Consider the following 15,378-nt stretch of genomic DNA (forward strand, 5'->3'; position numbering starts at 1 on the left):
ATGAGCATAGATAAATACGTTTCACACAAAAGCTGATTTTTGCCTTATGTGTAGTAGATAGGATTGTTTCACTTTATTTAATACGTATTTCCTCACTCCTTCCCCACTCCTCTCTCTCTCTCTCTCTCTCTCTCTCTCTCTCTCTCTCTCTCTCTCTCTCTCTCTTTGTGTGGATGTTTTAATTAACAAAGATTTATATCATATTATTCTTTGCACTTCTGTATCCTTCATGACATGGGTATATCTTTATTTTTTCTTAAATGCAAATCTAGTATTATCCAACGTGTTCTAGACAGAAGATCAACCAATACAAAATAGATCCTCTAAATTCCTTATTGCATAGGTCACTACATCATGCAATCATGAGCTAAACAACTAATCCAGTTGGCAGATGAGTGATCCAAATCAATAACTCAATTAAATTTTCAGGTCGATCAATGATCCAACTCAATTAATTAATCTCCAAAATTATCTTCTTGAAAAATTTTCATATATCTCAATTATATGTATAGTTACAAAAATTATTATTAAATATTATATATTATGAATTCTTTTTTGCTTATTTGTTGTATGTTCTAGTTTTTAATTTTCGTATTATTTGCATTCCTATATTTTCTAATCATTTTTTAGCTCTTAGTTTAACTTGTCCAAGTCATGAATCAACTACAATCACTAGTAATTAAATCAGCCAAGATTTTGCCATACAAACATCATTAATCATAAATAGCAATGTTGGTCTATTAGCTCGATCGGAGAAAAAGAACAAATTTCTTCAACCAACTCAACTTGTATTTCTCAAAAGAATATTGAAAAATAGGAAAATTCGCAAAAATAGGGTCTAGATCCCTATTTGTTTTATTAATGATGATAAAGCTGAGCCACAAGGTCTTTATTTGTACTAATGAAGTCTGTCCTTATACAATCCGGATTGGATTACCCTTCTAGTTAAAGAAGATTACAGTGTTTCCAAAATGGAAATGATTAGTGAAAATAATCATAAAAGTTAAATTCTTACCAGAGATAGATCTCAACTTCTACATCAATTATCTTAGTCTTAGCTTCTTCTCCTAATTTTTTTTTCCAAATTGATAGATGAACATGATTGAAGTCTTCTCTAAAAACAAAATTTTTATCTTGTTCAACCCATTTCAAGACAAAATAATGGAATTTAGCCCTACTCGATAGTATTTTAAATCCTTTAGAGGTGCACCCATGTCGTATAACTCAAAAGTTATCTAATCTTAAAAAAAGCATTTCAATCGGACATACCATGCAAGCAAATTAAAGTCTCCGAAAATTTGGCATCCGATTCAGTTTCCCGACCTTATCCTAACCTTTTTTTTATTAGCCAGAGTAGTACACATTAGATCTAGTAATCCATCTAGATCGTCTAGGTGCTTGCATACATGCTTAAATGTTAGCATTGTAGTTTTCATAACACTGGAATAGTTATACTATCAATAGGTTGTACTTAATTCACATTTAAGTCATTGACTTCCACCGCTGAGTGACAAGATAATACTTGCTGGACCAAGCCATGGTTGGTTTCCTGCAAGATAATTGGAATATTTGGATGGAAGAAAGGAGCTCAAACACCTTCAATGCCCTGGTAAAAACTACTTGCAAGCAAACTCATGCATACTTGGTCATTCTCCCCACCCACCACCCACCACCCTCCCAAAAAAAAAAAAACCATCTCGTTACTGCTGGTGCAAATTTAAAGGAACAAGCTCTTAATAATATTCATTGCAATTTTATATTAAATGTATCTAGATCTTAGTGTGACAAAGTACTGTATACAACAAGGATACAAGCTAGTTGAGTTGGTAAAGCCACTAGGTATTAGATGCTAATAATGTGGGTTTGAAGAGAAAAAATGGTTTTAGATAGGTATAGAAGGTTATTTTTCCAACCAAAGTAACATCACTCCTAAAATTTGATATCAGGATTGACTCAGGGGGGAAGCATATGACAAATGGTCATGATCCTATCAACTAATAAAAGTTTATCAATTAGATTTTTGGTTACATATTTTTTTTCTCTGTGACTACGAGAACTGATAACTACACACATATTTGACGACTCTCTCTCTCTCTCTCTCTCTCTCTCTCTCTCAAGCGTTATTATGAGGGTGATTAGATTAAGATGATGCACATACTAAGAAAAGAAATTTCTTTCATACAAACTTCATCGCTGGCCGGCAATTGATGGCTTCACCCAAGGCCTTGACATCATATAGAATAGAGATAATAAGGGACGAGGAAGAATCGTTGAGGCATCATTGGCTCCTCTTTTTAGAGGGCTAAAACATGACTACATAAGCCTTTTTCGGCTTCATTAGATTAGATGGAAATATAATTTAAATTCCTCCTAGAGAAATGGGAGCAATTAGAGCACCATCTGATTCTCTTAGGCAGCTCTTTAGTGAATAATTAATGCATTAACCATGATCCGGAAACAGTGGAGTCTTATCAGTAAATTTATGTGGGCAACGTCTCGCAAGTCTCTAAGGTAGTCAAAGTAACTCTGGCATGGCAAAATCCCGGCCTTCTTAAAAGTTGTAAAAGAAGGTGAATGGTAAAGGAATGAGCAAGGGTGACTCAGCTGAGACCATCCAAAAGCTACTAAACAGTCAAACGGCCACATTTTCCTCTTTTAAAAGATGCCTCCAATAAGGGCATTAAGTTCTATAAGTAGACCAGGCTTCTCATAGTTCAATACAAGACGTGATTCAAGGGATCTTTTGTCAGCCAACTAGTTGGCAACCTTGCTTGGCTTCCCTTACTGCATGCTGAAGAGAAGTACTCATGGATTCTATGTAAACTCTTTAATCATCTCCTCCAGGTAACATGGCATATTGCATCACCACGCCATACTAAGCTAGAGATTCCAATCCAAACAACAGACCTCTTGATTATGTTTCTGTAATACAGCCTGAAAGCAGAAATCACAAGCAACTCTTGGCACAAACTCGAGCACTCAATACCCTACAATCCTCGGGCACTGAATTCAGCTGAAATTGAGTGCATCCTATGATTTGGCCATAAAAATCTAAACATCGCAGGCCATTTTGATTGTCATTGAGGTCACAATCTCTAAATTGAGTGTAGCAACTGCTCGGATGACAGCCCGGTCTGCAAGTTTAGCTAGTTAGCTCATTCAATGGCGACTATAACATTGGTTATTTTTGTAATAGCAGATATGTCATTGACTGTAGTAGAGGATCGTAAAAAAGAGTTCGAATTACTAAGATGAAAAACCAAACACCTGACATGTACCACCCCTCTTCATGGAATAGCCAAGATACATTTTGCAGATAAATTCAAGTAAATATACATATTGTAGAAAAAGGCCAAGGAGTCAAGAACTTGCTGTTGGAGTCTAGAAAAGAACTAGAGTTCTAGGCATCATATTGTTGCACTGTTTAATAAAGCTGAGGTACCTCTTCAACTTAAAAGGAGTGCAAGATTAAGTAGATGGATTCAATGCCACGTATAAAGCAGTCAAAACCTTGAATCTTGAGCACCAGCTGCAAATGACATAAAATATCATTCTGCACAGGTGTATGAAATTTAATGCCGCAAACAGAATGCCAGAAACAAGTATGTCTTCAACCAGCAAACTCAAAAATACTTATTCAACTCTTGTTTCCTGATTGTGGGCTACGATATAGCACTGTGATCATATTTGTCCCTTGCAGTAGTGATTACAAGGGCAACAATCACATAAGAAAAATATCAAAATGAAACCGTAAAAATTCTCCTACTATATCTGCAACATTTGGTTCGCCGTTCCCTGGCATGGAGGTGTCCAAAGTGCACATCAACACTATCAGCACTATATACCACAGTTTCTACTTTGTTTCATCAGACATCAATTGCAGCCGATCACTCAAATTTGTATGGACTCTTACTCCTCACCAGGATTCTTCCCCCCAATTTATTTGCTATAGATGGGAGCACTACTTGGACTCAGATTTTAATGAATCGCAGACTTCCTCTACAATCTCAGCTAGGATGTTTATACACAATAGTTTAGGAGAGCTGTGGCTTCTTAAATTAAGGTGTTTGGTACAATCTGGATGGCAAATCCTCTAGCAATTGGCATTGTCTTGCAACCAAGCACATGCCATGTGATGCACCAACTGCAACAGAAATAACATGATGTGGGCCCAATTCTTCATCCTCCATAAGGAACTTCACTTCAATGGGAAAAGGTTGAACATCTGGTAGCCCAGGAACACCTAGCTGACAATCCCTTGCATTTCCCCACATGAATAACTTCCCTGTGTCTGATTTGTCCAGAAAAATGTTAATAGTTAAATTTTGAAAACTACCATTACCATACCAGTAACTCAACAGGTTATATGAGTAATTAAAGATCATTTGGTTATGGCCTTGTATATTCTTCCATTAACTGAAAATAGAGACATTTCTATTGATACACAAGAAATAGTAAAAAAGCTATGATAGCGATATGGAGGCCAATTTTGAGAAGATTCATTCCATGCCAGATTATTTTAAATGCCCAAATTGAACAGTTCCATCCAAGTGAGAGGTTACCACACCAAGGAGTTTTAACTGAGCAGTCCCAGTTGCAATAATTGAACAATTATTACATCGACAGGAACAAAGAAAAGAGGGCATCACCAACATTTGAATATTTCTCCCTCCTATCTTTTCGTTTTTTTCAAAGGTTAGGAAGGAGTCCCACCCATGTAAGTACCTGGGCTGGTCTGAGACCCGAACCCAGGATTTTCGCTTGGAGTTGGAAGGAATTCCCATCCATAACTGGGCAAAATCGTGAGGGTAACACTACTCGAGACTCAAAGCCCACAGACCCCCACTTGCCATTGATCACAGAGATAATGCTCATGTCATCATCATCCTATCTTTTAAAATTTAGCTTTTATCAATTAGTTTGGATTGGAGTAATAGCTATCTTCAATGATTGGTTTCAAGTAGAATGGTGCTTCTTGGAAGCTTAAGCTGTTAAGGTTAGTTGGACAGCTATTTTCATTAACGTTTTTCTTTAGTCATTTTTGTTAAACAGTAATCTTGTTCAGCACTTCAAATGTTGAAGTCAACTTCATCAAGACAAGTGGAACCTATATCACCTAAATCACTTAAAATGGTTGAATTGATAATTCAACCAACCAGTCGTTTATCAGTTAATCAAGAATCAATTCCAATCAACAAGAGGGAAGCCAAGGGAAACATATTTTTGTGAAAATGCGAGAATGAAACCAGCAATGGTCACTTTAATGCAGAAGTCAAACCAGAACATCAAATGATGTAGAGGTCCAATAGAACTCTAATCCAAACAAAGTTTGAGAAAGAAAATCTTGGAGGATGAATATCTGCTTTTGGAAATTTAGGAAACAATTTCAGGCAGCAAATTAGTGAAACGAACAATTAAGTTTCTAAGCAAGTCACTTGGCAAGTGACCAATAATTTGAGACCTTAGACCAAAGTTAACTGTCCTAGAGGCCATTAGGAAATAAAAGTAGGAGCAAACAAGGAATATTAGACAGAGCTGGAACAGTTACTGGTCGTAGTGACCTAACAATTAAATTCAAATGACAATGTGCAGCCTCAACCTACCCATCCTCCACAACCATCTGCTGCACGTGCTAAGTTCTAGCCAACAAAGGAGGAAATATTGTAAGAGAAGAAATGACCAGACATGAAGAAATCAACATGATAAACCTATATTTGATGAAGAATCTGGTGTTTAATTGGCTAAAATGGACCGTGAGTAAAGACAGAACTACTTTGGGTGGCAATCCCCAGTTTAATATGAATCGAAACTAATTGCAAGATATGACCTGGGAATATTATGGACCATGGGCCTGCGGATAAAATCAGTGGGACATCCAATACACCAAAAAACATATTCTAAATGGACTGTTAAATTGCATAACTTACCTCGCTGGCACAAGTTACGTGAGTTTACATTATTTCTTGGGATGTAAACAAATCAACCATAGAACACATTGGTTGATTTACTGTTCAATTTGGAGAAACTATCTTGAATACATACTTCTCAACAATCTTGGCATAATATGTTAACTTGCCAGTGAATTCCATTAATTTGTGGCAAGAGATGGTGCAACAATTTCAAGCTCAGCTCTTTTGAATAGAGCCTGAGGTCTCAATGGCTGACATATGTAGGCTGAGGCAGCGGCTAGGAGAAACTGCCATGCAATACATTATACAAGTTAAGAAAACTAGGGATTGATGTCATATCACGTATCTGAAATTGAATATTTGTTTAGTTAGCATAAATTATCTAGATTTTAAAGACAAAGTTTGAGGGTGAAAAACTTAAGACTTATTTAAACTGGCCACTAGGGTCATGTGTTATAGTACAATTCTCAGAAACAAAAAAAGCTTAAAAGAAGATTTCTTCTTTTGGTGCATATTAACCAGATCAGCCTAACATGAAATTGACATTGATGCGGCTGAAGTCATTGGAGAAAAAGCCATGAGTTAGCCAAAGAGCATGAAAAATCAGCAAGTAAAGAATCACTTTCATGAAGATGGAAAGCTGAAAATGTCCAATTTAACTAAAGCCAGTCAAAATTTTGATCAAATGTTGGCCGTTCAATTTATTAGGTTGCCGAATAACAATGCTTCTTTAAAACAAATGAAAGGAAACAAATAATTAAAATTTCATAACTTTTTAAGGCATTCAACTAATAATTTTCCTGATGTTTGAAATAAGGTACCAGACAATATACAGAGTTACTAACCCTGAAAAAGGAAAGGAAATTTCAAGGATTGACAATAATCCACTTTCTGGAGCTTTTGAGACCATCATGGCTTGTGAAAAGGAAGTTGAAGAAGAGGATAGCAAACTGAAGGCCGTTGCATTAGAACAAACTAAAAGCAAACTTGAGGAAGAGAATATGAGCAATAAATTGCGTCTGAGATGGTGGAAAAACTTGAATTGGCAACCAATTATCAGCCAAAGTGTAAACAAAGCCAAAATGGGCAGGATTTCAGTCAGACAATTGGTTTGAGCAACTAAAAGCAAACCAACTAAAATTGGCCATGAAATACATCCAGTGTTGAAAATTGCAGAAACATGCAAACAGACCAGGTAAGATAACAAGAAACGCAGTAAGCTAAGAGTATCTGAAAATATAGCCTTACCTGTAACAGCAGCTGAAGATGAACCTCCACATGCTATAAAGACAATATTTTCCTGAGCCAGAGCTTCAATAACAAGAGGAACTCCCTGGTTTTGAATAGAATGATGACCCAATTGACCATGACCACCATGGCCCCATGAAAGAACTTTGCCATTATCTGAGAACATCTTGAGATACTAATTTCTATTCAGAATTGTCTAAATACATCCACATATTAAATAGTAAGTTAACAGCAAAGAGCATTAGCAGAAATAAAGAAATACTTGACATGACAACTGCTAGGTGACGTAATTTTTCACAATCTATCAAACTCCTGAGAAGGACACTGTAACTATTTTACCTGTTAAAGCTAAAGAATGGTAACCACCACAAGCTATTTGAATGATTCGAACATCGTTGAGGCTAGGAATAAGTCGTGGCTTCCAATCACTTGTTCTATCACCCCGTCCTAGTTCAAAATTCGAATTTGCTGCCCAAAAACAATATACTATTGCTAAGCAGTTGGCTGATAGGTCAAAGTCAGAAAAGTTGCCGAGGAAGATAATTAAATATTTAACAGAATTTTCATTGCATTCCAACAGTACAGCAACTTTGTATCCAACATGCCCGAAAACTGAAAAGCATCAAGTGCACTGATCTCTAGTCTATATTAGTGCAACACAAGACAGCATGTCTATATTCGAGAGTATATAAGAAAGAGTCGAGTAAGCAGATAAGAACCACTTTTAGCAATGGCACTTTGAGCAAAACTGTAATTGGTGCGGAAGTTTCTATCATATGGAAAGTGAAAACTGAGAAAAATCTAGATACTTCCATTGAATCAAATAAAATGTTGGTATAGCTGTAAAATAATAACAAAAAATAATGTTAAGATTTCTGTGATCTCATAAATAGACTAACTATATCAAGACAAAATAAACAGAAACAGAAAACTATACTACAACATTAAGATGTACTCATATTCCAAAATAGTATTAATCACCCAAAAGGGACCACGTTGCCAGGTATTTTGTTTTAGACTGAAATGAGTTCTCCATCTACAGATTTTTCTTCAGATATGCCATTGGGGTATCTACAAGACTGTTCTTCCATTCATCCCCATGATCAGCATGTATCTTATAAAAAATAGAAATACAAAACCACTAAGTCTATGAAGTTTTTAGTTGGGAACAAAGTTCGCCGTCTCAGTACCAAATCCTGTACCGGTGCCACACCAGCACAGTGTCGGTATGGTACGATACAAAATTTTTTGGACGTACCGAATATCGATATGCCACCCGTACCGGATACTGGTACCGAAGAGTATGGCGTACCCTGCTTGGGACATTATCTTTTCCGTGGGAACCACAGAGCATGCAAACACGCACACACAAGAGAGAGAGAGAGAGAGAGAGAGAGAGAGAGAGACCCCGATTCATAGAATTCCACCAGAAGTACTTGTTAGACAGAAATGGAACTCCAGAACACCTCCAAATGACATTTAACTGGTAAACCGAGCAGACCGTTGAAAAATCAAAATTGACTATGACAGCGCAAAATCAATACGTTGGGCTATCAAATGCACCTATTTTTTGGGCAAATGACGATTTCAGAATTGTGCATTACAGATGTTGACCAGTTTAACCAACACTCTGGATTACTCGACAAAAATAAAGCTCCAGAACTTCTTCAGTAGGAATGTTGGCAGTTCGTGAACAAAGCAGACTGCTCTAAATTAATTATGACAAAGTGAATGTTGCATAAAATTAACTTTTCTTCTTTTTTTTGCAGAATTTCTTTTACAGAAGAATACACATTGGTCTAAGTACAAGACAAGCTATACACATTTGCAGGGTTTCCAAAACACATTTACTGAACAGATTTCCAAAACACTCAATACACAAATTTTGAATGTCTGATGCACACTTGTTCAGACTACCACCCGCCTTATACTCATAGTAATGGACAAATCATAATGGGACCCTAAATGTATAACAGTTTGCCAAAAAAACACCCAACAATTTTGTGCAAAATTAAATAATTAAGTTGATATCTTTCCAAAATAAACTATGACAATGAAAGCATGCAGACGGCCTTGAAGAGCATATATAACAGAGGCTTTGTAGTTCCTCTTAATTAACGAATAAAAACATACGTTTGCGCCCAGTGCGACCAATTGGTGTTTGCGTCAATATTCGTGTGTCCTCAATGACGATTCGACGAGCACTTGGTAGTTTACAGTGATGAGTAAACAGAGCTCGGTGATGACGACGGAGGAGAAGGCAGAGGAGGAATAGAGGGCCAGCGAGGCCAAGGGGAAAGGCATAGGCGGTGAATGGCCAACCCCGAGAAAGGTGGAGAAGCTTCCGATGTGGTCGACAGTGGCCCAAGCTCAGCCTCAGCAGCCACTGTGGACCAACCATCGCATATCGAAACAGGAACTCGAGACCCTCCTAAAGCATTTCATAGAGGTACTCGAGCTGCCGTCGGAGAGGGTGGGGAAGGCTCGAAAGGCATGGGCGTCCACGTCAGTCATCTTCCGAAGTCTGGGAAGGCAGGTACGGGCGAAATGGATTGCTCGGGAATTAAGACTGAGGGGGAAGCTCGACTATGACATCGAGGTGTTCCCGATGGCGGAGGAGCACTTGATCGTTCGTTTTAGGAGCGAGGGGCACAGGGACGTGGCACTGGCCAACGGCCTGTGGCTAGTGGCCGACCAACTTTTGGCCATGGAGCGTTGGATGCCGAACTTTGCCCCAGGCGTCAAGACCGTGAGCTGGGTTGTTGTATGGATCCGGCTCCCCTCCCTTCTGTTGGAGTATTAGGAAAAGGAGTCAATATGGGATATTGCGACGGCGGCCGGCCACTGGCCCTAGATGGATTCACATACTAGGTGCGGAAGCTAGGATTTGCCCGGGTCAAGGTGGAAGTAGATGCCCTCAAATCGCTCAAGCCAGGGATCTATATCAAGGGGGAGGAGATGAGACACTGGCAGGCTTTCGTTTATGAAAACTTGCCGACGTCCTGCTACAGATGTGCCCAGATCGAGCATGTCGAGGGGGAATATCGTTTCCCCCCTCCCCCCCAACAGTATCGACGGAGGAGGGGGTTAGGGCATCCCCTGTGCCAATGGTCGTGGAGGCCTTTGCGGAGCCAGGAGGGGAGGTGTCTGACCAGGGTCGCCGCCCAATCTTCGGATCGTGGTTGGCCACTAACCAGGTCCGATAGCCAAAGGTGGCCGTTGTTGAGGTGCGGCAGAGGAGGGCGACTGCGACCATCCCGGAGTCAACTTTGGACCCGTCATCTAGCCATTCCGGCCTGAGTTCCCTGAGGGCTCGACCGAATTCATCCGAGTTTGGCAGCGACTCGAATGGACCGCAAAAGCCCTCCAAGGTGGCGCGGAGGTCGCCAGTGAAAGGGGGCAGCTCAGCCGGCGGCTCGGCGTACTCGGGTGATGAGGGGAGGATAGGGGTTTCTGGTTCTGAGTCGGGGGCAAGTGGGGCCGATGGGCTAGGCCCGGTGCCGGTTCCGAGCCTGCCGGAGCGAGCCATAGCGGCCCCGGTCGATGTGGCTATGGGGGAGGCTGACATTGGGCTGGCCCGTTGAAACGGGCCAGGAGCTCAATGAAAGTTGTGGCACAGTTGAAAACAGTCCTCCAAGGGCTGGTAGAGGGGCAAGGACTCGGATGAGCTGGTGGTGAAGGAGGCTGGGGAGGTGAGGCTCACGAGTGATGACCAACCCCCCAACGGGGTGAATGAAAAACCTGCTATGGAATTGTCGGGGGGGGGGGGCGGGGCGGGAAGCCATCCTTTCGTCCGGCCTTCCGTAGGATTGTACAGTTACATGATCCAGAGATATGTGTTGTTCGAAACTCGGTTGTCGGGGGGCAGTCTGCATCGAGCCAGGTGGGGTTTGCCAAGATCATGAGAGTTCTATGCAGTAGAATCTCAAAGGCTGTCGGAGGGATTATTGTGACTTGGCGGCTAGGAAGTTGTAACATTGATATTTTGTCATAAATATAATCAACAGGTCATTATGGTCATATCAGAAGAAAATGGGCGCCAATGGATTTTCTCTGCAGTTTGTGGGTACTGTTGGATGAGATATCCAGTAGAGGTGGCAAAATATGACCCGACCCGCCAACCCGACCCGTGTTCGACCCGCCATAAACAGGTTTGGATTTGGCCTAAACAGGTTCGGGTCGTAAACAGGTTGACCCGTTTAACTTGTTTATTAATTGGGTCGGATACGGGTTTTAGACGTCGGACCCGTTTAACCCGTATAACCTGTTTAACTGTTGGGCTGATAGATAAGGGCCACAATCCACAAGATTCAGGGCCGGCCCAATTCTCCGCCTCGGCCCAATTTCACCGCGTTGGCCCGATTTCACCGCGAGGTCCTTAGGGTTAGGGATTGCCGTTTGTGCGCCGCCCGAGCTCATAGTCTCTGTCTCTCGCTCTCCCCTCTACTCTCGGTGCCGCCCGAGCTCCGGATTCTTCGCCTCCCGAGCCCTCTCCTCTAGACCTCCACCTCCGCCCTCTCGTCCCCCTTGCCGACTACTTCCGCCTCCCCGTCGACGGCGACCACGGCGGCTCGACCGGTCCTGGGATTTCTTTGGCTCCCGTCGCCTTCCCTCTCCCTCTTCTGTTCAAAGTCTTCCGTGCGTGCGAGGTCGGATCCTCTGCTCTACCGAGGTAAGATCCATCTTTTGATGAATGCTTTCGATTCACTCGTCTAGTTTATTTTTTTTTCTTCCAATTATCTCTCAGATCTGATACGGTACGGATTCATCCCTACCTACGTTTATTTCTTGGATTTCTAGGGTTTTTTCTGTTGTTCTCTTTTCTCCTGTTGTTCTCTTTGATATTTTAATCTTCAACAAATATATAAGAATCATACTGTTAAAGTAGGCCATGATTTGTATAGATCTGCTAGACTGCTAGTACTTTTTTTGATATTAGAAAAACCCCAAAGGTTTTATAATATCAGATAATTTTTTTGTTTTTTTTAAAGAATATTAGCAGAAAAGACATTCACCATCAAACGGTAGAGCACTTTGTCAAGGTCTAGCATTCTTGGGGATTTCTTCCATCAACAATTTCATAAGCTCGGACTAGACCCAACAGGAATGGCTTTCAACTTTGAATTTTGTTGGCCAGGTCAAGCTTCTGAAACACCCTATCGTCACCTTGGCTATAACTAAGATTCAATGGAGACCTGATCCAAAAGTACAAATAGCATTCATCCAATCCATTTGCAGCACCAGCAACCAATAACACTCCATTTCAGGAAATATATTGCTCCCATTCACCTCGGACTGGAGATTCAGTTAATCTAAAAATTTTGAGTAGCCTATGCGTCTCAAATCAGCAAGAGAAGTTTCAAAGCAAATATCAAAATTTTGAACAGACCTGCCTAGGAGTAGAGGCCTTTGTTCCAAAAGAAAAGTGTGATTGAAGCCCACCATGTTTCATTATAATGAGACAAGTTCATCTATGGGGAAATTTGTATGCCATCAAGCTGCATGCTGATGAGAGTACCCCTTTTTTTTGTGTTAGCTTAAACATTGGTAACTTAACATATTCAATTTTATTTTTACCATCAATTTTATGTGTGGCTTCTTTTGATACTTATAGCTATTTGATAGTTTCTTTTGCTAGATTCTTTTTTTGCACAGGTTGCTATTGTAAGTTTGTAACTTTTGATGGAAGCAATGTCTCAGATTGCAAATGATTCTCGGGAGAAGAAGCGCAATTTTACTGAAACCTCATCATCTGAGTGCTAAGTTGGCTCTGCTGCTTCTGCAGACATATCATCTAACTTTGCATGCTCTGTACATACAACAGGGTTTGGTATAATCATCTTGTTGACTTGTATCTGCTGCTTATAGAAAGATGGACCTGGAGCACCTGGAGGACAGTCATGGACAGTGCAATGGTTGAAGTTCGACAACAGCTACTTCAAGGTAAGATGATCCATCTTTGGATGACAGGCATTGGCATATGTTCACACATCATAATTTGTTTAATAAGTTCTCAAAATTTATTTTTCAACAGAAAAGGAAGCAATATTCTAGAACTGAAATGTAATCTTTTGACTGATAATGAAGGAATGAACTTTTTTTTTTCTGCATGCACTCTTCTCTTGTAGTGGATTAACTTTGTCAGCTATAAATGTAGTGTCTTGTATGCAAGTAAACATACAAGAGTTTAGTTTGTGATGTTGTTGCAAACTAACAGTATCGCCTCGACCATGATCATCATTATTGTCATCATCATCAACATTGCCTATGTATGATTTTGATTTTTAATGAACAGAGTTGCTTAGATTGTGCCTTGTCTGAATCATCTGTCAGTCTGGTATTTGGTGTGGTTGTGCCACAGGCTGTTGACTGCATATTATCTATGGTTGCCATTGGTGATATTAATTCTTGATGATGTGTGAACATATGCCAATGCCTGGAGGACAGTCATGGACAGTCCAATGGTTGAAGTTCGACAACAGCTCCTTGGACCCATCTTTCAAGGTAAACAGAGAAACTCGTGCTGCCTTCAGGATGATCCAACTCAAGGATATATGTCTGACGAGTTCTAATTTTTGCTGGCTTATGCTGAGAAATATGCGGAGGATCAGGATGCATTTTTCAAGGATTATGCTGAAGCTCATGCTAAACTTAGCAATCTGGGTGCCAAATTTGATCCTCTTGAGGTTAGTTATTGCATCAAAATAGTCGGGTTTTACTTGTTATTCAATCATTTTATTATTTATATGACCAATTGAAAGAAAGGGGAGATGCAGTTTATCTTCAGTCTCTTGAAAACAATACTCATGCCATGGGGATTATCAGCCAGGGTATCTCAATAGATGATGACTCAAAAAGAGCAGCACCGGAGCAATTTGTGGAAGCAAAGTATTCTTCTTGTGAAAAGAAGCTGGTCAAAAAAGCTTGCTAAAAAAATAGGGATGTTGAAGCACTAAAAAAATGAACAAAAATAAGAAGCTGGTCAAAAAGCTTGCTAAGAAGTACCGTGCTTTCCTAGCATTGGAGGCGATCATGTATATTGACATTTGTTCTATGTGAAGCAGATAGTATTTTCGGGCAAATCCATATGTAAATTTGGATGATTTGACTTGTATTCCTTGTCTTTGTAAAGATTAAATACTTTTTGAATATTGCTGGTATTAGATGAATGAACAAATAACTTGTATTCTTTATGTTCAGCTTTTTGTAAAGATTGAATGATTTTTTAATGTCAATGATGTTGGGACAAGATTTTTATAATGTTTTCTACATTTATCTTCTTTTTTTGTGCTGCTTTATTAAACAGATTAAAACAGGTTTGGTTGGGCAGGTTAAACGGATCGGGTTGGGCAGGTTAAACAGGTCTAAACAGGTTAAACAGGTCGGGTTGGGCAAACAGGTTACCTGTTTATTAAACAGGTTAAACGGGTCGGGTCGGGTTACCTGTTTATTAAACATGACAGGTTCAGGTTGTAATTTCTGACCTGTTTAATAAACAGGTCGGGTTCAGGTTTATAATTTTCTGACCGGACCTGCACGTGACCCGACCCGTTTATGACCCGACCCGACCCAATTGCCACCCCTAATATCCAGTTTGGTACAGCAGGAATTTCCAGCAGTAGTGGCAGGGGATTTCAATTATATTGATGGTCCTCAGGAGAAGAAAGGGGGCAAGGCATTCACCAACAAGATAGAAGTTAGGAAATTTTAGGAGTTCATAGCAGTGAATGGACTGGTTGATCTGAGGTACACCAGGACGAGATTCACCTAGTGCAACAATAGGTTGGGACGAGTGAAAGGACTGACCGAGTGTTCGCCACGGCGGGATGAATTCAGCACTGGCCAGACTTTCGAGTGACTCATCTACCTCGGATAGCATCGAACCACTGCACAGTTCTAGTGAGTACCTCGACTATATGCCCTTACTCTTGGCCCTTTTGTTTTGAGAATATTTGGCTTTCCTACTTTCGGTCGTGGGAGGTGGTAAGGAAGGCTTGGCAGGTGTCGGTGCAGAAAAATGCTATGTACAGGGTGACACGAAAATTGGAGCTAACCAAATGCCAGTTGAGGAAGTGGAACCGAGTAAAGGTTGGAAACATCTTCAGAAGGGTTGAGAAGATTGAGGCTTCAATTGCTAACCTCCAGGAGCGGGAGGAGAGGAGGGGAGGCATGACAGATGTGGAGCTAGAAGAACTCAGGGCCTATTTAGCCATGCATAATT

The 15,378-nt window shown here is 40.3% G+C and overlaps 1 protein-coding gene and 1 long non-coding RNA gene across 3 annotated transcripts; one reads left to right on the plus strand and one right to left on the minus strand.

Moving 5' to 3' along the window:
* Positions 1 to 3,511: 3,511 nt before the first annotated feature.
* On the minus strand, positions 3,512 to 10,686 carry LOC103721456 (regulator of chromosome condensation-like). The gene is made up of 5 exons (XM_008811681.3): positions 10,352 to 10,686; positions 7,877 to 7,947; positions 7,497 to 7,769; positions 7,158 to 7,313; positions 3,512 to 4,291 (listed from the first exon to the last, which is right to left on the minus strand). The coding sequence occupies exons 1-5, from the start codon at positions 10,684 to 10,686 to the stop codon at positions 4,059 to 4,061; spliced, it is 1,068 nt and encodes a 355-aa protein (XP_008809903.2). The 3' UTR covers positions 3,512 to 4,058.
* Positions 10,687 to 13,740: 3,054 nt separating this feature from the next.
* On the plus strand, positions 13,741 to 14,354 carry LOC113463683. 2 transcript variants are annotated; one of them, XR_003388370.2, is made up of 2 exons: positions 13,741 to 13,843; positions 13,983 to 14,354. It is a non-coding gene; the product is annotated as an uncharacterized LOC113463683 (long non-coding RNA). The 2 variants fall into 2 exon arrangements; XR_003388371.2 differs by having other exon boundaries at positions 13,987 to 14,354.
* Positions 14,355 to 15,378: the final 1,024 nt, after the last annotated feature.

The sequence above is a fragment of the Phoenix dactylifera genome, unplaced genomic scaffold (assembly GCF_009389715.1).
Source record: "Phoenix dactylifera cultivar Barhee BC4 unplaced genomic scaffold, palm_55x_up_171113_PBpolish2nd_filt_p 001787F, whole genome shotgun sequence".
Classification (NCBI taxonomy): domain Eukaryota; kingdom Viridiplantae; phylum Streptophyta; class Magnoliopsida; order Arecales; family Arecaceae; genus Phoenix; species Phoenix dactylifera.

Bases quoted from the DNA above. Each gene is read 5' to 3' on its own strand.
- LOC103721456 (XM_008811681.3), bottom strand. From the start codon at position 10,686: ATGGCTCGCTCCGGCAGGCTCGGAACCGGCACCGGGCCTAGCCCATCG. The intron at 7,948-10,351 runs GTTAGTGGCCAA...GATTTTTCTCAG, and splicing joins ACCTTTGGCTATCGGACCTG to TTTTCACTTTCCATATGATA. The intron at 7,314-7,496 runs GTAAAATAGTTA...AGATGTTCTCAG, and splicing joins CCATTCTTTAGCTTTAACAG to ATAATGGCAAAGTTCTTTCA.